This window comes from Oncorhynchus mykiss, chromosome 16 (assembly GCF_013265735.2).
Source record: "Oncorhynchus mykiss isolate Arlee chromosome 16, USDA_OmykA_1.1, whole genome shotgun sequence".
Classification (NCBI taxonomy): Eukaryota; Metazoa; Chordata; class Actinopteri; order Salmoniformes; family Salmonidae; genus Oncorhynchus; species Oncorhynchus mykiss.
This window is the reverse complement of record NC_048580.1, coordinates 18,205,119-18,230,247: the sequence shown is the minus strand read 5'-3', so window position 1 is coordinate 18,230,247 and position 25,129 is coordinate 18,205,119. Positions and strand designations below refer to the sequence as shown.

At 42.2% G+C, this 25,129-nt stretch overlaps 2 protein-coding genes across 3 annotated transcripts in view; both read left to right on the top strand.

The window, feature by feature from the left end:
- The first annotated feature begins 3,328 nt into the window (after positions 1-3,328).
- On the top strand, positions 3,329-6,764 carry LOC110491495. Its single transcript, XM_021564980.2, has 9 exons — positions 3,329-3,405; positions 3,629-3,666; positions 3,868-3,945; positions 4,162-4,227; positions 4,394-4,456; positions 4,549-4,588; positions 4,852-5,304; positions 5,520-5,612; positions 5,702-6,764. Exons 2-9 carry the CDS (start codon positions 3,652-3,654, stop codon positions 6,109-6,111), a joined length of 1,218 nt encoding a protein of 405 aa, XP_021420655.2. The 5' UTR covers positions 3,329-3,405; positions 3,629-3,651; the 3' UTR covers positions 6,112-6,764.
- A 568-nt stretch (positions 6,765-7,332) lies between these two features.
- myo1d (myosin 1D) overlaps positions 7,333-25,129 on the top strand; it is a 123,957-nt gene continuing 106,160 nt past the window's right edge. The window contains exon 1 of one of the 2 annotated variants that reach the window (XR_005036457.1): positions 7,333-8,065. Coding sequence is in view for 1 of the 2 variants with exons in the window: in XM_036946371.1 (XP_036802266.1) it covers positions 7,971-8,065 (95 nt within the window). In the remaining variant the exon portion in view is untranslated. The remainder of the gene's footprint in view (positions 8,066-25,129) is intronic. The other variant, XM_036946371.1, reaches the window with a different exon arrangement.

Sequence of the window (25,129 nt, the reverse complement as noted above, 5' to 3'; positions counted from 1 at the left end):
ACATTAAAGTGACCAATGATTTCAAGTCTGTATGTAGGCCGCAGCCTCTGTGCTGGTGATGGTTGTTTAACAGTCTGATGACAGTGCGATAGAAGCTGTTTTTCGGTCGGTTCCAGCTTTGATGCACCTGTACTGACCTCACCTTCTGGATGGTAGCGGGGCCTTCCTGTGACATCGGGTGCTGTAGGTGTCCTGGAGAGCAGGTAGTTTGTCCCCGCTGGCGCATTGTGCAGACCGCACCACCCTCTGGAGAGCTGTGCAGTTGCCATAGCAGGCGGTGATACAACCCGACAGGATGCTATCAATTGTGCATCTGTAAAAGTTTGAGGGTTTTAGGTGACAAGCCAAATTTCTTCAGCCTCCTGAGGTTAAAAGAGGTGCTGTTGCGCCTTCACCACACTGTTAGTTTGTCCGTGATGTGTATGCAGAGGAACATAACTTTCTACCTTCTCCACTAATGTCCCGTTGATGTGGACAGGATGGTGCTCCCTCTGCTGTTTCCTGAAGTCCACAATCATCTCCTTTGTTTTGTTGACAGTGAGTGAGAGGTTATTTTCCTGACACCACACTCCGAGAGCGTAATGATGAGCTTGGAGGGTACTATGGTGTTGAATGCTGAGCTGTAGTCAATAAACAGCATTCTTACATAGGTATTCCTCTTGTCCAGATGAGATAGGGCAGTGTGATGGTGATTGCATCGTCTGTGGGTCTATTGGGGCGGTAAGAAAATTTAAGTGGGTCTAGGGTGACAGGTAAGGTGGAGGTGATATGATCCTTGACTAGTCTCTCAAAGCACTTCATGATGACAGAAGTGAGTGCTACGTGGCGATTTAGTTCAGTTACCTTTGCCTTCTTGGGTACAGGAGCAATGTTGGTCATCTTGAGCAGACTGGGATAGGGAGAGATTGAATATGTCTGTAAACACACCAGCCAGCTGGTCTGGGCAGGCAGCCTTGCGAGGGTTAACACGTTTAAATGTCATACTCACGTTGGCCACAGAGAAGGAGAACCCACAGTCTTTGGTAGCGGGCCGCGTCGGTGGCACTGTGTTTTTCATATTCATCAGAATAGGTGATTAGAATTAGAACCATGAGATTAAAGTGGGATAGAGTCTTTTGTTCAATGCCCTAGGCCTAGTCTAAGAGTCTGGCAAGCCAGACCACCTGTGCCCTGGCTAAAGACGTCTGACGTGCATCCTAACAAAGAATAGCCAGTCTTGTTTATGACTGGGGGCATCCAACACAGACTAGTGACAGACGTCTGCTGTCAAGGACACACTTGCTGCAACATACCTAGCTGACTGTGCCTAGCTAGCATTATTTGTGAGAGGACACTTGTCATCCACCTGACAACAACGTTGTGTGGAACAACTGAAAATTGAAATAACTCTTCAATAGCACTAGTCTAAAAAGGGATGTTCAACTGCAGACTCAATGTGCTATTTCTACCAATTTATTACGTTTGTTTTTAGCTATGCCAGTTAATTCATCTTCTCAGTGGCATGAAACAGTAAAATACCAAAGTAGCATTGCTACTACCCCTATTGGGGTATCTTTGATACTGCAGTGTTTGCACAGCCCTCAAGCATCATTATGCAGATGCACCCAAGGGGTTCCACTAGATAGCACAGCCACATTGTAAAAATTCATGATAACAAAAATGAGCTTTTTGATCTTAATTTAAAGTTAGGGTTAACAGTGTGGTTAGGGTTAAATGTACAATCCCATTTTAAGAAGTTAAATTGTCTAAATAGGCAGGGTTTATGACTTTGTGGCTGTGGTAAGAAGTGACGACCGGCCCCAAGGGGCCAGGGTTCTGGTCTAGACGGTTTGGACTGCTCCTACAGTCTTGCTTTAGTACTGCAGTTTAATTGAAGCCGGGCCCATAAAGCCAATTTCCATAGACAGCCGCATAGAGAAGTCAGATTTGAAAATTCCTAATAAGACACTTTAGTCATCATCTTTGTGTACAAAACATCCTTTGAATTATTAAAATAACTGTTGATGAGGCCTATTTTTCCCCATCACTAACAGCCGAAGATATTAACATTTTATATTCATCCAATGTCTACCATGTTTTTGGACAACGTGATGAAGTTATCGCTGCTTGCGCTGCTCCCTGTGTGCACTGAGTGTGAAATTGGGCCGTCTAAACCGAATGCAAGCTGGATATAGACGGTCCATCGATCGCACGAGTAGATCATGTTGAAATCAACGTTCGGACATCTTGGACATAGTCTCAAGTTCTTCATTCCTCAGTGGCTGGGTCCCGTGTGACTCGGTTGGTAGAGCATGGCACTTGCAATGCCAGGGTGGTGGGTTCTATTCCCTAGGGAGACCAGAACAAACAAATAGGAAAATGTATGCACTCACTACTGTAAATCGCACTGGATAAGAGCATCTGCAAAATAAATTACATTAAAAATGTAAAAATGCCTGCACCCCTCAGTCTAGAATAGGACCTATTTTCTCGGGGTATTACAGTGCTGAGTGCATTGCTGACATTTACGCATGTAAAAACTGGACATTTTCAATACAGAGGAAACGTGAAGTAGTACTACGTATTCAACATATTCACACGTTAATCCAATCAATGTTTCAAGTATCATTGTTTTTCAATTCTAGGTTTAGCCCACAAAGGATTGAATGGCAAATGCAGGTAAAGTGTTTTTAGATTCATACTGCAGCCTATGTCACCGCTCTTAGTTTTGCTGATGCTGAAAAAACATTTGCACACCCATGGCTCCAACCAATCATATCTTGCATGTGGTTTTCCCATGCATTGCCCCATTAGCTGCTTACACAAGCAACATGTCTCAAAACCTAAATTAAACAGATGAAAATTACTTGACAGGGAACCTTTTCATTTGAAGAGCCATTTCTGGTTTTACATTTCAGATCGGTGTGTCTGAAATGGGTTCATTTTATTTCATGGACAGCATCAAATTCTTGGCTATATTGATCTATTATATTGATCTACCACTTAGTATCTGTTTTGTTCTGATTTGAATCAGCCCCATTAGAATAAGTTTAACTGTCCTGGTAGTCTGATATAATCAACACTGAAAGTTTCTTTCCCAATTCACCCGTGATTTTGTACCCCGATGAGGACCCGTTTTGACCCATGAAAAGTCAAAATGCAGTTCATGAATATGTATAGCCAACAACTTTTTCCATGGGCCATTGTTGACCACACTGCATCCTAAACTGCTGATAGTAAAGATCATTTCATGTACACGTCTGCATCTTGTCTGTGAAAAGTAACACCTAAACTTACTGAGTGGGTAAAATGCTGTTTAACTGAAGTCCTTAATAACTTCTCTTTTTTGTGTGTGTGACATTAGTCCCCGTACATGGGTATATAAGTCCATCCGCGGACTGATTTTCAAGATGCTGACCTAAACAGGTGGGGAAACGTTTTTAAATTTCAAGTGCTTTGTAGGGTTATATTATTTAAAGACAAATATCAGTTCCTGTACCGTTGGTACCATTTCAAATCCTTTAGGTGCATTACATGAATAATTTGCTCCATGATGCTGATATGTTCTGATATGTGCTGATTCAACACATTTGACAGAGGGATTTGACAGCCCTTATAGTTTCCCTAACTTTGGTATCCTAATGTACAGGGTCCCTCATCATTGACTCTGAGATGCAGTGTTTCCAGGTAAGAATATTTAGCCAGCATAATTTAAAACAAAATACCTTATATCTGATCACGCTCCTCTTCTAATTAATATGTAATTACATATGTAATTACAAGAGCATTCATTTGGGAATAGCACAATATCTAAAAAATAATCTTAGAAATGTATAATAATTGAAATAGTACTATCTTATATAATTGATTTGTCACTGTTTTCCCTAGATGATTGCGTTAACTGTGGCTGTGTTCTTTGCTGTGCTATCACCCTACACAGTGGGCTCGGTAGGGAATGCCAGTTCTGTGAGTATCAACTACTCAGAGTGATGTTCAAAAGCATAGCAGATGGAGATTTGGAATATAGAAATCATACATTATGTATTAAATACGTTCTTCCCAATGTTGTTTACATCAGATGGAAGTTCCAAACCCAACCTAATAATGAGATTGGCACAGTGCCATAAAACTTCCAAAGGTTTGCCGAATTAATAATGCTTTTTAAAAATCTTAATCTTCCAGGTTGAGTTTAAGATTTGGAAGTTTGAGGATCAACCTTTGGTGATGCAACTTGCTGCTGTCTACAAGGTAATGCAATTTTTGAAACTTAAATTACATGTTTTAGAAATTCTTTCTATGATGTAGTCTAAGAATCAATCTTTGTTCGCCCCTAAACAATAATGCTGCGTAACAAGATTCATTAGTTATTCATTGGTTATTGTCATATAATTTTTAAAATAAAAAATCTATTCAGGAAATGGAACACTTCAAATGTGAACAAACAAATATCAGGCAACAGCTGGAGGCCCTGAATCAGGTAAGGGATTTTCCACTTAATTAAGATCTATCTTTTGTGATAGGATACTTCTTTAAACGGGCAGATTAGACTTTTTGATTCTTCTTCCACAGATGCTGACAAGCCCTAAGAATGAGACTACAACAGAAATAGGTCAGTGAATGAAATGATATGATATGTCCTTTACGTCACAATTACATTTCTACAACTTTTTTTTACAATGATAGTTTGTGCAGCTTGTTATGTAGTATACCTGTCTGACATTTACTGCAGTCGATTTCATTATTGTTGATAAGTAAAATTTGATCATCATTATAATCCTTGACAAGATCTCCAAATGACTAGCGTTAGTGTGAGCATAACTGGTCTGTTGTTCCTTTCCTGTCTGGTCTCTGTCTATGTGATATCTCTGGTAGGCAGCACTTCTTTTGTTTACCCCCCAAACCATGGAGAGGGGGACATCGTGCAGTCATCAGAGGAAGAAGACTCCATGCGACCCTTCGATCCCTGCTTCCGCTACACCGTCCTGGACCAGCCCTGGAGGGCCACTAACACCAGCATCAAGAACAAGATGTGTGACCGCAACGTCAAGTGGCAAGGCTGGTACCGCCTGTTCTACAAGGGCAACAGTCTGCAGATGCCCGAGAGGTGTGTGCCCATGAACAAGTGTGGCACCCACGCCCCCCTGTGGCTGGCTGGGCCTCACCCGAAGAGGAGGGAAGGGATCGTCACCCGCAAGGTCTGCGGCCACTGGAACAAGAACTGCTGCGCTTTCAAGTCCACACCCATCAAAGTGAAGAAGTGCCAGGGCAATTATTACGTCTACAAGTTAACCAAACCGACGACATGTCACCTGGCCTACTGTGCAGGTAAGATTGGTCTTTGTGAGCCAGTTTCCCAGACTAAGTGTAAGTCCTAGACTAAAAGTATTTTCAATCGAGATTCTCCATTAAAAACGCCTTTTAGGGCCGGACTTGGCTATAATTTGTGTCTGGGAAACGGACACGATATGTATAGCTAGAACTCTCATTGTGGTAGTTTATGAGTGTTTTACAATTTGAACATGTGACCCCCCCCCCGTCAGATATCAACACCATTGTGTGTGGAAAGTGCAGGAAAAGCGAGACCTGTGTAAGTCGAGACAATATAAACTGGAGGTGTAAGAAGAAGCCAAGACGTGAGTGGTCATAAAGCGTTTTGAATTAAAACAATCAAAATACATTTCCAAATGTCCATGCTGATCTCTGGTCATTTCCTCTCCTCCAGCCCTGAAGAGAAAAGTCCACTTCTTTGCCTCCTATCCCGGGCCCATCTCAGGCAAGGTGAACCGCATCAAGTACAGGACTGTCCTTGTGAACGTTGGGCGAGCCTTCAACCGGAGGACCGGGGTGTTCCGGGCGCCTGTCAAAGGAGTCTACCAGTTCTTCTTCTCCACACAGAGTGGGAGACATGGTGTCAAGACGGACCTATGGTTGGTGATCAATGGTTACTGGGTGGCTGTCTCTCACACCAAAATCAGTAGTCCCTCCACTGTGGGTAATCTGTCCACTTATATGACCTTTCTGCGCAGAGGGTCCCTGGTGTATGTGAGCCAAGACTGTGGTAGCTCTTGGGCCACTGCTTCATCCAATACCATCACATTTGGTGGGTCACTGCTTGTTCAGTCGAAGAGGTAGACTAAAGCCAATATGTGTCTGTTTTCATTTAGTATATGATTCTTATTTATAGATTTAATGGTGTTTCTGTCAAAACAGCGTTGCAGTTGAAAACACTTCTTCTAACATTTTATTTTTTATTTTGGTCATTTAGCATAGTCTACACTTTTGTCCAGAGCAACTTACAGTCAGATGCATGGACATCAATCATTTGGCTTAAAATAAATACTGTATGCAAGTGAAAGTTTGCTTTAATTCAAAATGAAAACAATTTAGATTCTCAAGAGTTGAAATTAGGCAGTCTTAATGTAATTCTCAGATTGTTTGACATTTAATTTCCATATTTTGCTGACATTTGCAAAAGGCACCAGTAAGAAAAATATTTCCCGCCCATGTTTTCAGAGTAAAATGCTGTGTGTGTTGATACTCTATATCACTAAGATAGGCCTTTTGTATTTTAATACAATTACAGTATAGTAATAAGAGATTGTAAAATAATAGCCTACCTCTCTCAAACACAAGATGGCATACTAGGGCATACAATTGTAATTAGTAGACAAATTACAGCAGCATCAGTGAAGTGATATAGACTGTCAGTCATAAACCTATATGTTGAGTTTATTTTGCCAGTGTTCAGTAGGCCTAATTCCAATAAATTAAAAGTGCTGAGTGTGTTTTTGTCACATGTTCATCATCATCTATATGGTCAGTCAATGGTACAAATTCTGTAACAGGGAGTTGAGTTGAGCCTAAAAATTGCAGGCTGTCTTGAAAAAAAAAACGTTTTTTATTTTTTACATCCTATTATTTTTGACATACAAAAACTACCCAAAGTCACAAATGGCAGGCCTGCATGTAGCTAGGCTGAGTTGTTGACAACCGGAAGCTCCGATTTTCAGGGGAAATGGTAGAGAGCACCTGTGATGCAACTGTGATCCACCTTTGGAAGTTAACAAGGCCACACTATTTTTTAATTTACAAATATCAACAAACAAAAGAGGAATAGTCACATGCAAACAAGCATATGCCACGCTCTATCTTAACTCCTTCACATTTACTGGATTGTTTGAATAGTGCAGAGAACCTTCCCCAACAGTTTTTTTTATTCCAGTCAAGACCAGAATGTTGGGGGATCAAGTTTCAGGTGTTTCTTTTAGGCCTGCTATGTAGATTAGTCTGCACATAAGATATGTTGTAGGCTATGAATGTTTCCTTATATGGCATAATTATTGGGAATCATTTGAGGCACTGACTAGGCATACTGAATTGGATTTGAAGAACTTGTCAAAATGACTAGTCACCCGAGAAATGTATAAAACTCTTCAGTTGTCATGGGAATTGTACTTTTTTCAAAATGTACACATGACAAGTTTAGACCAACACTTCTGACCAGGGGGTGGAGCGTTGCGAGGCGGGTAAGGATTGTATTCGTCTGTATAGAGTCGAGACGAGAAATTCAAGGAAAGGGCTCTATTGATAGGCGTTTAGTGTAACGGGACTCCGGACAATACCTTTTCGGCGAAAGCAACAAGTGTCTGGATATGAAAGCATATTCTGAACTAACCATTCCTATTTGAAACCGTCCGTTGTATTGAGAACAAATAATTAGATACGTTTTGCTATAAGTTTGGCTGTTTTGTATCGTTTCCTTATTTTTTTGCAGCTCATTCAAAATGAGTAAAAAATAACATCGTATCACTTGTACTGTTGACTAACGTTACTTGAATGAAGACAATGCTCCTCGACCATTTAGAGCTTGAATAGGTGCATTGAACAGCTCGCCATTGTTTACCTGGTGTCGCGGAGGACCACCTCAAAACAGTGAAGTTGTCTTTTTCAAAAAAGTATTTTCTTCTGAACCGATTTAAAAAAAATACAACATGGCAGAACACGAGAGTCTGGAGTTTGGAAAGGCTGACTTTGTTCTTCTGGACAATGTTTCTTTGGAGGAATTCATGGCTAACCTAAAGCTCAGGTAGGCAGTGGCGTCCACCACGGTCATTCACCTCAATGAGGCGAGACGTAGCCTGCTGGTTCAGGAAAGCCATCTTTCCCTGTCTGATGGACGCTTTTTATAGTACTAAGCCTAAATAGTTATACTTTTTTGTTCGTTCAATTAGGCCACTATGTGTATAGGACTGACTAATGTAGGAGTTGTTTTCAAGCACCACAGGTGCAAGAGTGCTTGCTGTTCATTTTGACAGGTCAGAGTTGCAGTGCTACATGTCTACACCACACCTTACAATATAATTGTCAGATTTGTTTATTTTTAGTTGGCTGTGCCAGACTGCTGATGCCATAGCCGAGGCTACTATTTAATGACTTTTCAGAGTAATATAAATGGAATTCCCATTCAATTATGGAGTGCACATCTTGCAGAGCAACATTTGTTTATCACTAGTCACGTTTCCATCCAACCATTTCATGCGGATGAATTATAACCTGAAAAAAAGCCACGAGCAGGCTGATGAAAACATTAAATTGTTTTTGCCGTTTGATAAAGTGAAATAATATTGCTCTTATCCATAATAATGGTACCCTACCCGCACTGTATCTGCGAGCTGTTGGCTGGAGCGCATGTACCAAGACCAGAGTGGGCACATTTGCTATATAATGCAACAGTTTTTGCGACAAAACCACCAGTAGAGTTGAAAATGCGATGGAAACCAATTGAACTTGTATTTTTAATTCGGTACATGGGAATTTAACGGCAAAAGTTATTTTTATGCCCACCACGTCATCACCTACAGACTTTTATCCGAAAAAAGTCAGTGATGTAAACATCGCTGGTGTGGAAAATGCTAAAATCAAAGTTAATTTGTCACGTGCATGCCTCAATCCATGGCTTCTGGTTGGGGTATGTAGTACAATCACTGTGGGGACGACGTCCTCAATGCACTTATTGATAAAGCCAGTGACTGATGTGGTGTATTCCTCAATGTCATCGGAAGAATCCCAGAACATGTTCCAGTCTGTGATGGCAAAGCAGTCCTGTAGTTTAGCATCTGCTTCATCTGACCATTTTTTTTATAGACCGAGTCACTGGTGCTTCCTGATTAAATTTTTGCTTGTAAGCAGGAATCAGGAGGATAGAGCTGTGGTCGGATTTACCAAATGGAGGAAAGGGGAGCTTTGTACGCGTCTCTGTGTGTGGAGTACAGGTGACCTAGAATTGTTTTCCCTCTGGTTGCACATTTAACATGTTGATAGAGATTTGGTAGAACTGATTTAAGTTTCCCTGCATTAAAGTCTCCGGCCACTAGGAGCGCTGCATTTGGGTGAGTAGTTTCCTGTTTGCTTATTTCCTTATACAGCTGACTGAGTGCGGTCTTAGTGCCAGCATCTGTCTGTGGTGGTAAATAAACAGTAACGAAAAGTATAGCTGAGAACTCTCTAGGCAAGTAGTTTGGCCTGCAGTTTATCACAATATACTCTACTTCAGGCGAGCAAAATCTAGAGACTTCCTTAGATTTCGTGCACCAGTCGTTGTTTACAAATATGCACAGACCGCCCCCCCCCCCCCCCCCCCCCCCCCCCCCCCCCTCATCTTACCGGAGTGTACTGTTCTGTCCTGCCGGTGCAGCGTGTATCCCGCTAGCTGAATATCCATGTCGTCATTCAGCCACGATTCCGTGAAGCATATTCTTTTATGCAGATGTTTTAATATTCGTATGAAAATCTGTTGCAAATTGGATGCAAACCTAACTATAGATGTGCCAGTTATTCATTGTCATTTGATGGATGAAACAAGGAAGAGCAGTTCTATTACTTGGCCTTTACTACAGGAATTTACCTATCATGTGAAAACTATTCCTCGTGTTTTGTCTGCATACATGATCTTTTTGAATCATGTATGCAGGTCAGACATAGAACAATGGACAAAGCTTTATCTTGGACCATAATTCTGTCCAGACACACAGCATTCCTCAGAGATGTTGTCTTTGTCCGACTGGTAATTATATGAGCCATGCTGTGTGTGAATGGGGCTCCACCCAAGGATTCACGGTGCTCCCGACGGAAGAGCGTCATCCTAACATACAGATTGTCCAAGGCTATTTTTGCATCATGAGTGGTTTGTGGGATGATGCCAACCAAGCATGGTATGTTTGGGAAAGTGAATGTGGGAAAGATTCAGTCACTCACTGCCCTGGCCCTGTGTACCTGTCCTCTGCTGCAGCTGCATGCAACTTTGCATGTGGTTTCTGACACTATCGAATGTCAGGGTGGGGACTTGTGAATGGGAGTCCCTTTTTTATGTAATGCTCATTGTAATAGCTTACTCCTGTTTGACTTGAATATGGCCAGAGATGATTCTAGTAGATCTTCTCAAATCATTTTCTGTTCTGATAATGCAATGAAATTAGTTGGAACAATATTGAAGTCTGTTTTCCTAAGCACCTCGAGCCTACATCAAAGTGCAAGTCACACTTCCTTATTGCTGACGTCAATGAACGATGTCAACACCTTGACCTGTTCGAATTACTGCAGGTAATGGCGACGAGCTGAACTTTAGCTTACTCGCTTAACGTAACCACGTTTGAGACTTTTCTGGAAATTACCTCTAAATATTTGGAACATTATAGCCCACAGGAGGTTGGTGGCACCTTAATTGGGGAGGATGGGCTCCTGGTAATGGCTGGAGCAGAATGAGTTGAATGATATCAAATACATCAAACACATGGTTTCCAGGTGTTTACCATTCCATTTGCTCCGTTCCGGCCATTATTATGAGCCGTTCTCCCCTCAGCAGCCTCCTGTGTTAGACATGACAATGGCAGAGAACCAGACTTGAGGATCTAGTTTCCTGAAGATCAATTAAATAGCTTACCAAAATACCTTACTTTCTAGGCAGCCTCTCCAATGTTTGTTTCTGCACAAATAAACATCCATATAACTTGTCATCCTTTAATGGGCCTCAACCCAGTCAATATTCTCTTGCTATCTGAACTATAGTATTATACAAACCACAGTTTGTAATCCATGCATCGAAATGGGAAACATGCAGCTCTGTTATTGAATGCATGTGTAAACAGACATAGGCCTACATCTTATATGTCTGAAATGATCTTTATCATACGTAACATTGGTGCCAAGTCATATTTGTTTTACCTAGGGGTCTCCAAACCTGTTCTTGGAGTCCTACCCACTTGTAGGTTTTCACTCCAACCCCAGTTGTAACTAACCTGATTAATCTTATCAATTATTAGAATCAGGGGTGCTAGATTAGGGTCTGAGCGAAAATCTACAGGATGGTAGCTCTCCAAGAGCAGGGTTGGCGAGCCCTGGTTGTAACTGAGTGGAGAAAGTGCCCTCCAACTCAACTCGGGACCTAGAAGCCAGTTCCACTGTGTTTTTTTCATTGTTCCCCTCTAATCAGAGACTGATTTAGCCCTGGGACACCAGGTGTGTGCAATTATCAGGTAGAAAACCAGCAGGCTCTGGACCTTGTAGGGTCAGGGTTGAAGAGTGGATTTGGGAACTATTTGACAGACCACAGACAGACCATGTAATTCAGTACAAGAGTCTTTTCACAGACACACGTCTAAAGCTGTCCTCACAATTATTCGATTTTATTGGTGTTTCTATCCTGATAAGCATCCAGTTTATAACGTAGCTGTTTGCATTTGATAGCCAGGCAGCAGGATCTGCATGCATCATTTTCCTAGCTCTCCCTGGACCTACTGTTTGTTTTCCCTCCAGCTGGACAAGCCAGAGTGGAAAGGATGTATGCAAGTTGTTATTTGCAGAGGGTGTGACCGACCAGGAGCACTTCCTCCCCCTGTCCCTTCTCATCCTGTGTGTGTGTGCAGCAGGGTGAAGGAGGCGTAGAGAAACACTTGGAGAAGGGATACACCGACGAGAGTACATGAGGCATCTATTTGCCTCCTTCAATAGCTATTTTAAGGTGCGAAATTTCCCAAATATCCACTTTCAATGCCATCGTGGCTCTCGGGGGTGTATTTTGCGGTCAGCCCATGATAGCCATATTGAGTCGCCAATCAGAATCTATCCCCTAGTGACTATATTATAAATGATGTGGAGTAGCCTGCTTAGTTTCCGTCTTCTTTTGGCCAGAGTGCTTGTCCAGTTGACATTTACTTTGTTTGACTTAAAGTTGAACAGTCTGGCCTCAGGGAGCACAGTGCCAAGGAACTTCCTAAATATAACCCCAACAGATGCCCAATCTCTTTGGAAACGTTCCATATGAAAACAGTGAAATTCCAGTAAAGGTCTTGGGAATTTGCTTCAATGGACCAGTCAGCAGATAAGAGGCCATGAAGCCTCTACAGCACATTGGAACTGAGCAAATAAACCATTGTGATCCAACCCAACAATGGTGGAAACTGTAAAGGAAAGGTGGTAGTCTTGAAGTTTCTTTCCTCATGTCTGATTCTGGAACCTCCTGATATATACACCTCTGGGGGTGTACACCAAATACTTTTATTTGGAGCACAATGTTATCACTGTTCATTGTTTGTCTTTATATGGCACTTTGGCAGTGTTGTTTTGTCTGTTGCTGGGTCTGCAGGGAACTTTTTTGGCAAACCGCTACCATTAACAAAACAATAGTATATATTTTTTTATTCTTCCAAAACGGGCATCCCACATACTGCAGATGAAATAGTTGACAACCACTCTACTTGTCAGTAGCTAAAAATGTTCTCTTCTCTCACTGATGCCCAAACCTCCATCCTCTTTCTAGATCTTACCTTTCTACGTTTCTATGTCAGTCTCTCCTGGCTCAAAGTTGAGGAGAGATTGACTGCATCGCTTATTGGTCTTTGTGCAGTTGGCACACAGTTCGGACATGCATTGGTATAACACAAGACATGCAACCAGAGGCCTCTTCACAGTCCCCAGGTCCAGAACAGAGGTTGTGAAATGCACAGTATTAAATAGAGCCATGACTACATAGAACTCTCTGCCACCCCAAGTAACTCAAGCTAGCAATAAAACCAGTTTTTAAAAAACGATAAAAGAACGCCTTACTGCACAAAGGGGACTGTGAAGAGACACAGCCATTTTATATTTATTGTATTGTAATTTCCACTGTACTATGTATTAGACCCATATAGTGTGTATGTACTGATATGTAGGCTGTGTGACGTTTTAAATGTACAGTGCATTCGGAAAGTATTCACACCCCTTGACTTTTTTCACATTTTGAACATTTTCAAATGTGTATATATAACAAATGTAATAAATACCTTATTTAGATAAGTATTCAGATCCTTTGCTATGAGACTCGGAATTGAGCTCAGGTGCATCCTGTTTCCATTGATCATCCTTGAGTCCACCTGTGGTTAATTCAATTGATTGGACATGATTTGGAAAGGCACACACCTGTCTATATAAGGTCCCACCATTGTCAGTGTATATCAGAGCAAAAACCAAGCCATGAGGTATAAAGAATTGTCCTTAGAGCGCTGAGACAGGATTGTGTGCAGGCACAGATCTGGGGAGGGGTACAGCAACATTCCTGCAGCATTGAAGGACCTCAAGAAGACAGTGGCCTCCATCAGTCTTAAAAGGAAGAAGTTTGTAACCACCAACACTCTTCCTAGAGCTGGCCACCCAGCCAAACTGAGTAATCGGTCGAGAAGGGCCTTGGTCAGGGAGGTGACCACGAACCTAATGGTCACTCTGACATAGCTCCAGAGTTCCTCTGTGGCAATGAGATAACCTTCCAGAAGGACAACCAACTCTACAGCACTCCACCAATCAGGCCTTTATGGTAGATTGGACTTACTGAACCACTCAGTAAAAGGCACATGACAGTCCACTTGGTGTTTGCCAAAAGGCACCTAAAGACTCTCAGACCATGAGGAACAAGCTTCTCTAGTCTGATGAAACCAAGATCAAACTCTTTGGCCTGAATGCCAAGTGTCACGTCTGGAAGAAACCTGGCCCCATCCTTACAGTCAAGCGTAGTGGAAGCATCATCCTGTTGGGGATGATTTTCAGGGACTGGGAGACTAGTCAGGATTGAGGGGAAAGATGAACAGAGCAAAGTACATCAATGACCTCTCTGAAAATCTGCTACAGAGCGCTCAGGGCCTCAGACTGGGTGCGATGGTTCACCTTCCAACAGGACAACGACCCTAAGCACACAGCCAAGACAACGCAGGAGGGGCTTCGGGACAAGTCTCTGAATGTTTTTGAGTAGCCCAGCCAGAGCCCTGAATCAAACCTGATCGAACATCTCTGGAGAGACCTGAAATTAGCTGTGCAGCGATGCTCCCCATCCAACCTGACAGAGCTTGAGAGGATCTGCAGAGAATGGGAGAAACTCCCCAAATACAGCTGTGCCAAGCTTGTAGCCTCATACTCAAGACTTGATGCTGTAATCGCTGCCAAAGGTGCTTCAACAAAGTACTGAGTAAAGTGATATTTCAGTTACATTTGTAATACATTTGCAAAAATGTTTAAACCCGTTTTTGCTTTGTCACTATGGGGTATTGTGTGTAGATTGAGGGGGTGAGGGAAACACTTGAATACATTTTAGAATGAGGCTGTAACAAAATGTGGGGAAAGTGAAGGGGTCTGAATACTTTCCGAATTCACTGTATGTATTTCAGACCTTGACTAAAAATGTTCTGTACTGTTTTATGTGGACCCTAAGTAGCTGATGCTTTTGCAGTGGCTAATGGGGATCCTAATAAATACCAGATTGAGACATTTCTTTGAAAATGTGTACTTAAAAAAAAAAAACGTGTTTTATTTTTTAATTAATGAGAAAAATAGTTACAACTAGCCTTCAACACTACTCTAGTTGTGTTGGGTTGGTTAGATTAGGATGCAGGTTTCTTTTGCCAGCCAAGAGATAATGCTTTACACCTAATCAAAACATGAAGGGACTACAGTATTACTACAGTATTACTCTTTTTGTGTAGTATACAAAGCTACTATTTTTCTGTGTCTATCGTCGTTTCAATTGGTTTGATCTTTGAACTCCTAAGAGGGTTTCGGGGGATTGGGAAAGGAAGGAGACAAAAATATGGCATCTGGAGGAAGGCAAAGGAAAGCTGCCTTTTCCCATTGGCATTTCCCTTTCTTTGGCCTCACATTTCATTGTTTCTGCATGTCCTCTCTAAGCCTGAATATTGGCTGAAACTATCTGACAAGGCACAATGTCGAGATTGCAAATCCTACTGAAGTTATGATGACAAGATTAAAATAACACTCGGATGACAACATGAGGAATAGGCTCATGATTTTCATGTACCGTACACAGAACTGGCGCTCCACTTCCTGCTCAGAGTGGGACTGTATCTGCATGAAAGCACCTCCTAATTCCTCAGGGAGAGTTGTTAGAGTCCACTCTGGCTAGGAAAGGCATACTCTGCGAAATTGAGTTTGTGTGTCTGGTCTACCATTGAGCCCCACTGTAACCCAGTATCTGCAGTGTATCCTATGGCTCTAAAGGAGAATTGTGCTTTTCTTTTTTTTTTTTTTACAACCAAATCTCTATTTTATAGATGGTTCCAGATACTTTTTTTTAGGAATTTCACTTGTTTTTCAGAAACTTATCCAAACCTGCGATTCACTTCCTCATCCTCGTTGTGCAGTACTGGGGCTCTGAAAAACATGAACACATGCTCCAAAAATACTAAAATAAGCCCAAACGGAAAAGCTCTGTATAGTGATGCAGGTCTTTAGATGTTGTACACATGTAATTGTCATTCTGAATTTTATCTGCAACGTTATACCATTTGGTTGCGACTAGAGTGACTGTTCATTCTAGCAGCAGGCTACATGGAGAATGGAACAGCTGGATAGGGGAAACTGCTCGAGTCACACAAAATAGAATACACCGGCTGGAAAGACCTGAATCACTAAACTGAGAGTGTTTCCATTTCTAAAAAGATGTGTTTTTGGAGCATTTGTTCAAGATCTTTCAGAGCCCCTGTACTGCACAACAAGGATGAGGAAGTGAATTGCTGGTTGGAGTAAGTTTCTCAAAACAAGTAGACTCGCAAGTGTCTGGACCCTTCTATAACATGCTATTTACATAAACATTTAGATTTGGTTGTAAAAAAAAAAAACGAACTAATTCTTTAACCACTATGAAAGTGCTGAACAAATAGGGCCTGGCAACTTCTCCCATTTCAGGCTTGTTAACGTTAATTTGTTGCCGTAACAGCAGATTTAATCGTGGAATAGGTGCGACACACCAAACATAGCAACCCGACTCCCTCCCTGCAGAGCAAACACAGGGATCAAAGTCTCTCCACAGTTCAGGTGCAGTGGGCAGAAGCAGACGAGAGAGGTCGAAAGTTCTACTTCCTCTTCCTGTTGTACACTAACGGTCTAATATACACTGAACAAAAATATAAACTCAACCTGCAACAATTTCAAAGATTTTACTGAGTTAAAGTTCATATAAGGAAATCAGTCAATTGAAATAAGTCCCTAATCTATGGATTTCACATGATTTGGAATTCAGATAAGCAGTTGTTGGTCACAGATACCTTAAAAAAAAAAGTAGGGGTGTGGATCAGAAAACCAGTCCGTATCTGGTGTGATCACCATTTGCCTCATGCAGCGCGACATCTCCTTCCAATAGAGTTGATCAGGCTGTTGATTGTGGCCTGTGGAGTGTTGTCCCACTCCTCTTCAATGACTGCAAAGTTTCTGGACATTGGCGGGAACTGGCTGTTGTTCACATCGAACCAGAGCATCCTGAACATGCTCAACGGGTGACATGTCTGGTGAGTATGCAGACCATGGAAGAACTGGGCCATTTTCAGCTTCCAGGAATTGTGTGCAGATCCTTGCGACATGGGGCCGTGCATTATCATGCTGAAACGTGCTGGTGGCAGATAAATGGCACGATAATGGGCCTCAGGATCTCATCACAGTATCTCTGCATTCCAATTGCCAATGATAAAATGCAATTGTGTTCATTGTCCGTAGTTTATGCCTGACAAATTCTCTAAAACGACGGAGGCAGTTTAATTCATTCAATTCTCTGGCAACAGCTCTGATGGACATTCCTGTGGTCAGCATGCCAATTGCATGCTACCTCAACTTGAGACATCTGTGACATTGCATTGTGGGACAAAACTGCACATTCTAGAGTGGCTTTTTATTGTCCCCAGCACAAGGTGCACCTGTAATGGTCATGCTGTTTAATCAGCTTCTTGATATGCCACACCCGTCAGGTGGATGGATTATCTTGGCAAAGGACAAATGGTGTGGATGATTTCTGGGATCTTTTATTTCAGCTCATGAAACATGGGACCAACACTTTACATGTTGCGTTTATATACAATACCAGTCAACCTTCAAGGGTTTTTATTTTCACTATTTTCTACATTGTAGAATAATAGTGAAGACATCAAAATTATGAAAAAACACATATGTAATCATGTGTTATTGGTAATCATGGGGCGGCAGGTAGTTTAGTGGTTAGAGCATTGGACTAGTAACTGAAAGTTTGCAAGATCGAATCCCTGAGCTGACAAAGTAAAAAAATCTGTCATTCTGCCTCTGATCAAGGCAGTTAACCCACTATTCCTAGGCTGTCATTAAAAATAAGAATTTGTTCTTAACTGACTTGACTAGTTAAATAAATAAAAAATGAATAACAAAAAAACTGTTTAACAAATCAAAATATGTACGGTAGGGTCATACAGTAAGTTACCCATCTTATGTATGGAATGTGTGCTACTCATTCAGTAGACAGTTCTGTCTGGCATATGCTCACTGCACAGGGCAATTTATCCTAGCTCTGGGAAGACCTTGATTCAATCTTGATAGATTCAATGAGATTAGGTTTCCCAATTAAGGCTGTCTGGCTTTAACGAGGTGAAGCACATCCTCCACTACATGAACTTTCTGCTGTAATTTCCCAGAAACCAATTTACTTACAGACATGACGCATGTTGCATTCATGTGATTAACGATCCGTTTCTGTAATGAATGAGTGAGGTGTTTGTCATGAATCCCTTAAAGGTCCAGTGCAGTCAAAAACTAGATTTTTCCGTGTGTTTTTTATATATATATATATATATATACACACATATACATATACATATACACACACACACTGACCAAAAAGTATGTGGACACGTGCTCGTTGAACATTTCATAACAAAATCATGGGCATTAATATGGAGTTGGTCCCCCCTTTGCTGCTATAACAGCCTCTACACTTCTTGGAAGGCTTTCCACTAGACAATTTATATTTTACTAGGCAAGTTCCTAGGCCATCATCGTAAATAAGAGTTTGTTCTTAATTGACTTGCCTAGGCCATCATCGTAAATAAGAGTTTGTTCTTAATTGACTTGCCTAGTTAAATATAAATTGTGCTGATGTTGCTTCCAGACGCAGTTTGGAACTCGGTAGTTTTATTTTATTTCACCTTTATTTAACCAGGTAGGCTAGTTGAGAACAAAACAGTCAATAATACAGTAGAACAAAAGAAAACAAAAAGTGTATATACAGTGAGTGCAAATGAGGTAAGTTAAGGAAATAAATAGGCCATGGTGGCGAAGTAATTACAATATAGCAATGAAACACTGGAATGGTAGATCGGCAGAAGATTAATGTGCAGGTAGAGATACTGGGGTGCAAAGGAGCCAAATAAATAAATAAATACCAGTATGGGGATGAGGTAGGTACAGGTGCAGTGATCTGGAAACTGCTCTGACAGCTGGTGCTTAAAGCTAGTGAGGGAGATGTGAGTCTCCAGCTTCAGAGATTTTTGCAATTCGTTCCAGTCATGGGCAGCAGAGAACTGGAAGGAAAGATGACCAAAGGAGGAATTGGCTTTGGGGGTGACCAGTGAGATATACCTGCTGGAGCGCGTGCTACGCACGTAGTGAGTGTTGCAAACAAGGACAGATGATTTGTATGTGCTTCAGCCCTCGCCCCGTTCTGTGAGCTTGTGTTACCTACCACACCGAGGCTGAGCTGTTGTTGTTCCTAGATGTTTCCACTTCACAATAACAGCGCAGACAATTGACCGGGGCAGCTCTAGCAGGGCAGAAATGTTACGAACTGACTTGTTGGAAAGGTGGAATCCTGTGAAGGTGTCATGTTGCCAATGTTTGTGTGCTCAATTGTATACACCTGTCAGCAACTGGTGTGGCTGAAATAGCCAAATCCACTAATTTGAAGGGGTGTCCACATACAGTGGGGCAAAAAAGTATTTAGTCAGCCACCAATTGTGCAAGTTCTCCCACTTAAAAAGATGCGAGAGGCCTGTAATTTTCATCATAGGTAGACTTCAACTATGACAGACAAAATGAGAAAAAAAATCCAGAAAATCACATTGTAGGATTTTTAATGAATTTATTTGCAAATTATGGTGGAAAATAAGTATTTGGTCACCTACAAACAAGCAAGATTTCTGGCTCTCACAGACCTGTAACTTCTTCTTTAAGAGGCTCCTCTGTCCTCCACTCGTTACCTGTATTAATGGCACCCGTTTGAACTTGTTATCAGTATAAAAAGACACCTGTCCACAACCTCAAACAGTCACAGAAACAAAATTGTAGACCTGCACCAGGCTGGAAAGACTGAATCTGCAATAGGGAAGCAGTTTGGTTTGAAGAAATCAACTGTGGGAGCAATTATTAGGAAATGGAAGACATACAATACCACTGATAATCTCCCTCGATCTGGGGCTCCACGCAAGATCTCACCCCGTGGGGTCAAAATGATCACAAGAACGGTGAGCAAAAATCCCAGAACCACACGGGGGGACCTAGTGAATGACCTACAGAGAGCTGGGACCAAAGTAACAAAGCCTACCATTAGTAACACACTACGCCGCCAGGGACTCAAATCCTGCAGTGCCAGACGTGTCCCCCTGCTTAAGCCAGTACATGTCCAGGCCCGTCTGAAGTTTGCTAGAGAGCATTTGGATGATCCAGAAGAAGATTGGGAGAATGTCATATGGTCAGATGAAACCAAAATAGAATTGTTTGGTAAAAACTCAACTCATCGTGTTTGGAGGACAAAGAATGCTGAGTTGCATCCAAAGAACACCATACCTACTGTGAAGCATGGGGGTGGAAACATCATGCTTTGGGGCTGTTTTTCTGCAAAGGGACCAGGACGACTGATCTGTGTAAAGGAAAGAATGAATGGGGCCCTGTATCATGAGATTTTGAGTGAAAACCTCCGTCCATCAGCAAGGGCATTGAAGATGAAACGTGGCTGGGTCTTTCAGCATGACAATGATCCCAAACACACCGCCCGGGCAACGAAGGAGTGGCTTTGTAAGAAGCATTTCAAGGTCCTGGAGTGGTCTAGCCAGTCTCCAGATCTCAACCCCATAGAAAATCTTTGGAGAGAGTTGAAAGTCCGCGTTGCCCAGCAACAGCCCCAAAATATCACTGCTCTAGAGGAGATCTGCATGGAGGAATGGGCCAAAATACCAGCAACAGTGTGTGAAAACCTTGTGAAGACTTACAGAAAACGTTTGACCTCTGTCATTGCCAACAAAGGGTATATAACAAAGTATTGAGATAAACTTTTGTTATTGACCAAATACTTATTTTCCACCATAATTTGCAAATAAATTCATTAAAAATCCTACAATGTGATTTTCTGGATTTTTCTTCTCATTTTGTCTGTCATAGTTGAAGTGTACCGATGATGAAAATTACAGGCCTCTCTCATCTTTTTAAGTGGGAGAACTTGCACAATTGGTGGCTGACTAAATACTTTTTTGCCCCACTGTACACTATATATACAAAAGTATCTCCACACTATGAGTTTGGAATAATACTGGGAAATGTTGAAAATGGTGATAAGCTGTTTGAAAAGACTGCCTGAAATTTCAGCCTGTTTTAGTGGGATGGCGTTTTAGCCTACCTGGTGCCATCACAAGGTGGTAAATTAGTTAATAGACCAATAAGAAAAAGAGTTCCTAAACTCTCTGCCAATAACAGCTAGTTTTTAGCTTCCCCCTCCCCACCCAGGTGCACAGTGTTTCTTCTGACACATTGGTGTGGCTGGCTTCCGGGTTAAGCGGGTATTGTGTCAAGAAGCAGTGCGGCTTGGCTGGGTTGTGTTTCGGAGGACACACGGCTCTTGACCTTCGCCTCTCCCGAGTCCGTACAGGAGTTGCAGCAATGGACAAGATTATAATTACCAATTGGATACCACGAAATTGGGGAGAAAAATAATTTAAAAGAAATATATATAATTTCTGAGAAAAAGGCGTATACATTAAAAAAAATCAAATAAAGGTACATGGATGAACGCTTCACGGCAGCGTGTTTTTTCAGTTTAGTCTGTAGCTAGCTACAGCTTGTTTGACCCGTTGTTGTATCAAGTCACTCCGGTTCACACTGACCGTGTGCAGAAAGTAGTCCGTCACAACTGTTTCCCATTGATCTTTGTCGATAGCGCCTGCTAAATTCTGGGCAGCAATGTTGTTGAGTGCAGTAGCAACACTTTTGCATTTCTACATGGCTAACATTATACATTTTATAAAAGCCGCTGTAGCAAGGATTATCTACACATACCGAGCAGCTCATGTTGTAGACATGTTACAGATGTCTAGCCCATCCATTATCTCAGCCAATCACAGCTAGCGAGAAGGTTCTAAACCAACTAGGCTCGTAATTTAACAATTCCATTCGTATTTGCAGATGGCATACAAGTCTGTTATTAAGGGGTCATGGAAGTTCATATGTTCCAGGAGGCATTTCTGCCAAAAAAATGCATTTTGATAAATAAATGTAAAAAATTAAACAAATCAAATGCCTCTCCTGTGAAATAGTGACTTGCGACATAAGCCTAGCTTCTTGAAACGGGTTACATTTGATATTTAGATGAAAATGGCTGCTTTGGACCTTTTTGTGTGTGTGTGTGTGTGTGTGTGTGTGTGTGTGTGTGTGTCAAACTGTGTGGGTGTAGTGGCTGGGCGATGTCATTCTCTAGATCTTTTGTTCCCTTGTCTACCTGTTGGCTCAATGCCCTAAGGCACTGTGGGGGATCTGGCTTTCACAGCCAGGTCTGAGATCAGATCACAGCCCCAGCATGACTCACTTCACATACGTTTTGAATTTCCACCTAGACACTCTCTATTTCTCTCTTTTCCTTTCTTTCTCTGTATATCTATCCTATGCTCCCTCTATCCCTATACGGTAGCTAAGTATGCTCTCATATTTCTACCCTAACTTCTCCCTTCCCTCTCTCTTTGTCTCCCTCACTCCCTCTGTCTGTTTTGGTGCTTTTTCCTGCCCTCTTTTTACCCCTGACAGAAATCTCAGCGCTTTCCTGAAATAGCCTGCTGAGTAACGTCTGAGTCAATTTGGATGGACTTGTCTTTCTCTCTCTCCAGCGGCCTGTCGTCATCCTCCCATCGGCTGGTTGGCTGTGAATTTACATAGGTAAATGGACTGGCCAACATGTTAAAGTGCAAGCAGGTTCCGCATCGGACCGGCAGCCAGGCCCAACAGCCAGCCAGCCTTCCCTCCCTTCTCTGAAGTCTCTTTATTGAATTCTTGAAACTTAATCTGACTAAAATGAATCTTTTGTTCTCTCGCTGAGCTCCCCTAGCTCAGGATCGGCCTGGGAAGTAGCTGTGATCTCTTCCGTCAGAGTAGTAAACAGTAAAGGGCCGAGGCCCAAAGAAACACTACTGTCTGTCAGCCACCAGATCTCCAGCCAAGCTGTTTACACCTGGCTCCCATTTCCTAAGTATTCAGACGCGAGCCAATGAAAATGGAGTTCATGGGAACACATGCTAGTCTATATCTCACGCGTCAACATGAAATATGCCCCGCTGCTTTATTCTACATTTCATTCAGTGTTCTTATGACTGAATGTGTAAGATGACAAGATGGGCACCTCTAGTAATTGTCATCATATATAGGGCCTACAATGTACGACCTATGACCCAGAGGTTTTCCTAGTCACGTGGTCAGGAGAAACTCCAGTCACTAATCATATGATTGGTTCATAATAATGGTTCATTTCGTAAATAATGGTTCATTTCAAAATGGTGGGAAGGTTACCTTGTTTGTTTCTCTGTCTCACCCTTTCAATACTGGGTGTGTCATGTCCTGTAGTTTCCCTGTCACATCCTAACATCTGTCCCAAACCATTGAAAAGTAAAGGACTCTCAGCTGCATCCTCTCCCCTATAGAGCCAGAAGAGCCGCTAACACTAGTTGCTAACCCATCTGATTGCTATCATAAATCTGCAGACGTGCTGTCATTAGAGTAGAGGGAAGGGGAGGTACTGTAGTGATCTCACCCAGTCAGCTCTGCGCCAGCTGTGCTGCAGAAGCTGCACTATGGTACTGAGGGGGAGTCCAGATCCACTCCTACAGTATGTGCTTGTGAAAATTGATTTGTCTGTGGGCCAAGGGCTGGGAGTGTTGTGTTTAAGGCCCCAGGCAGACAGGCTGGAGTGGGAGCCAGGAGCTTCTCTTTAGCACTAAGGAACAGTTTACAAAGCAATGGAAAATCTCCCAATGCAGTTCTCAGATGTTTGACAAGAGCTGAAGGAGGCCCATAGATGGCTGTGAAGAGAGTGGGCGTGATCGATGTTAGGATTGCTTCATTCAGGTGTAATGGCCAGTTGGCCATAAGATAACATTTTGTATCGGATCAGATATAGTATGTACTTTGACTCATAGTTGTCGTTCAGCTGATCAAAGTCTTCAGAGATATCTAAATTTCTGAGATTTGTCTGTTGATGCCTGTGACTAAATATGTGTTTTATATCTATGAAATCAAATCAAATTTTATTTGTCACATACTCATGGTTAGCAGGTGTTAATGCGAGTGTAGCGAAATGCTTGTGCTTAAAGTTCCGACCATGCAGTAATATCTAACAAGTAATCTAACCTAACCATTTCACAAAAACGACCTTATACACACAAGTGCAAAGTAATGAATAAGAATATGTACATATAAATATTGACCAGTAATGGGAGTTTTTGAAGTGAATATCTCTTCAATGGATACAAACACTTTTCCAGAACTATGCTTTCCTTTGAAATAGCACTGGCCGAAATGACCCAAAATGTCCTCAAATGACCCTTAACTTCCAGTAGACAAACTTAATTTATGCCAGAATCACCAGTTTCCATTTCTCTCTATGAAACAGCTCCATAAAAGTGTGAAAAAAAATCGTAATCCCTGAGAGGTCGTACCCAGCATGCACTGGGCCAGATAAGCTGTAAATCATTCAATCAGTCTAAACAGGGACAGCAGAACACTGCTTGGTGGTAAATTCATGGGGAGAGAGAAAATTGGAACAGCCAGAGATTATCCCTGTCTTGATTACTGGAAATCCCCAACAAGGTCACAGTCACTGATAACAGCCAGCCAGCACTTGTTGTGTTGTCTATTATATTGGATCCTTGGCGATAACACTGGCTGTGTCCTATTCCTTTTACTCCTAGGCATCTTTTAAAGGTTTGGAATTATGAAGTAATATGGTAACAATTCCACCTTGCGCTGTTTTTTATTTATATGCCATTCCAATCCTTTCAGCTGTACACAAGTGTCTAGGGCAGTGGTGTGCAAACCTGTTGGGAATTCAACAGAGGGATGCATTTTTTGGGGGACCAATTGTTTGTTAAAATCAATATGTGTGGGCCTCCCGAGTGGCGCAGCGGCCTAAGGCACTGTGCTTGAGGCGTCACTACAGACCCGGGTTCGATCTCAGGCTGTGTCACAGCTGGCCGGGACTGGGAGACCCATGAGGCGGCGCACAATTGGCCCAGCGTTGTCCGAGTTAGGAGAGGGTTTGGACGGCCAGAATGTCCTTGTCCCATCACGCTCTAGTGACTCCTATGGCGTGGCGGGCCGCGCGCATGCATGCTGTCACATTCGCCAGGTGTACCGTGTTTCTTCTGACACATTGGTGCGGCCGGGTTAAGCGGGCATTGTGTCAAGAAGCAGTGCGGCTTGGCTGGGTCATGTTTCGGAGGACGCACGGCTCTCGACCTTCGCCTCTCCCGAATCCGTAGGGGAGCTGCAGCGATGGGACAAGACTGTAACTACCAATTGGATCCCACAAAATTAGGGAGAAAAAGGGGTAAAAAAATGTCTCGTGGGT

Excerpts from the sequence above, each read along its gene's own strand:
- LOC110491495 (XM_021564980.2), top strand. Across the intron at positions 3,946-4,161 it reads CGGTAGGGAATGCCAGTTCT|GTTGAGTTTAAGATTTGGAA; the intron begins GTGAGTATCAAC and ends TTAATCTTCCAG. Across the intron at positions 5,613-5,701 it reads GTGTAAGAAGAAGCCAAGAC|CCCTGAAGAGAAAAGTCCAC; the intron begins GTGAGTGGTCAT and ends CCTCTCCTCCAG.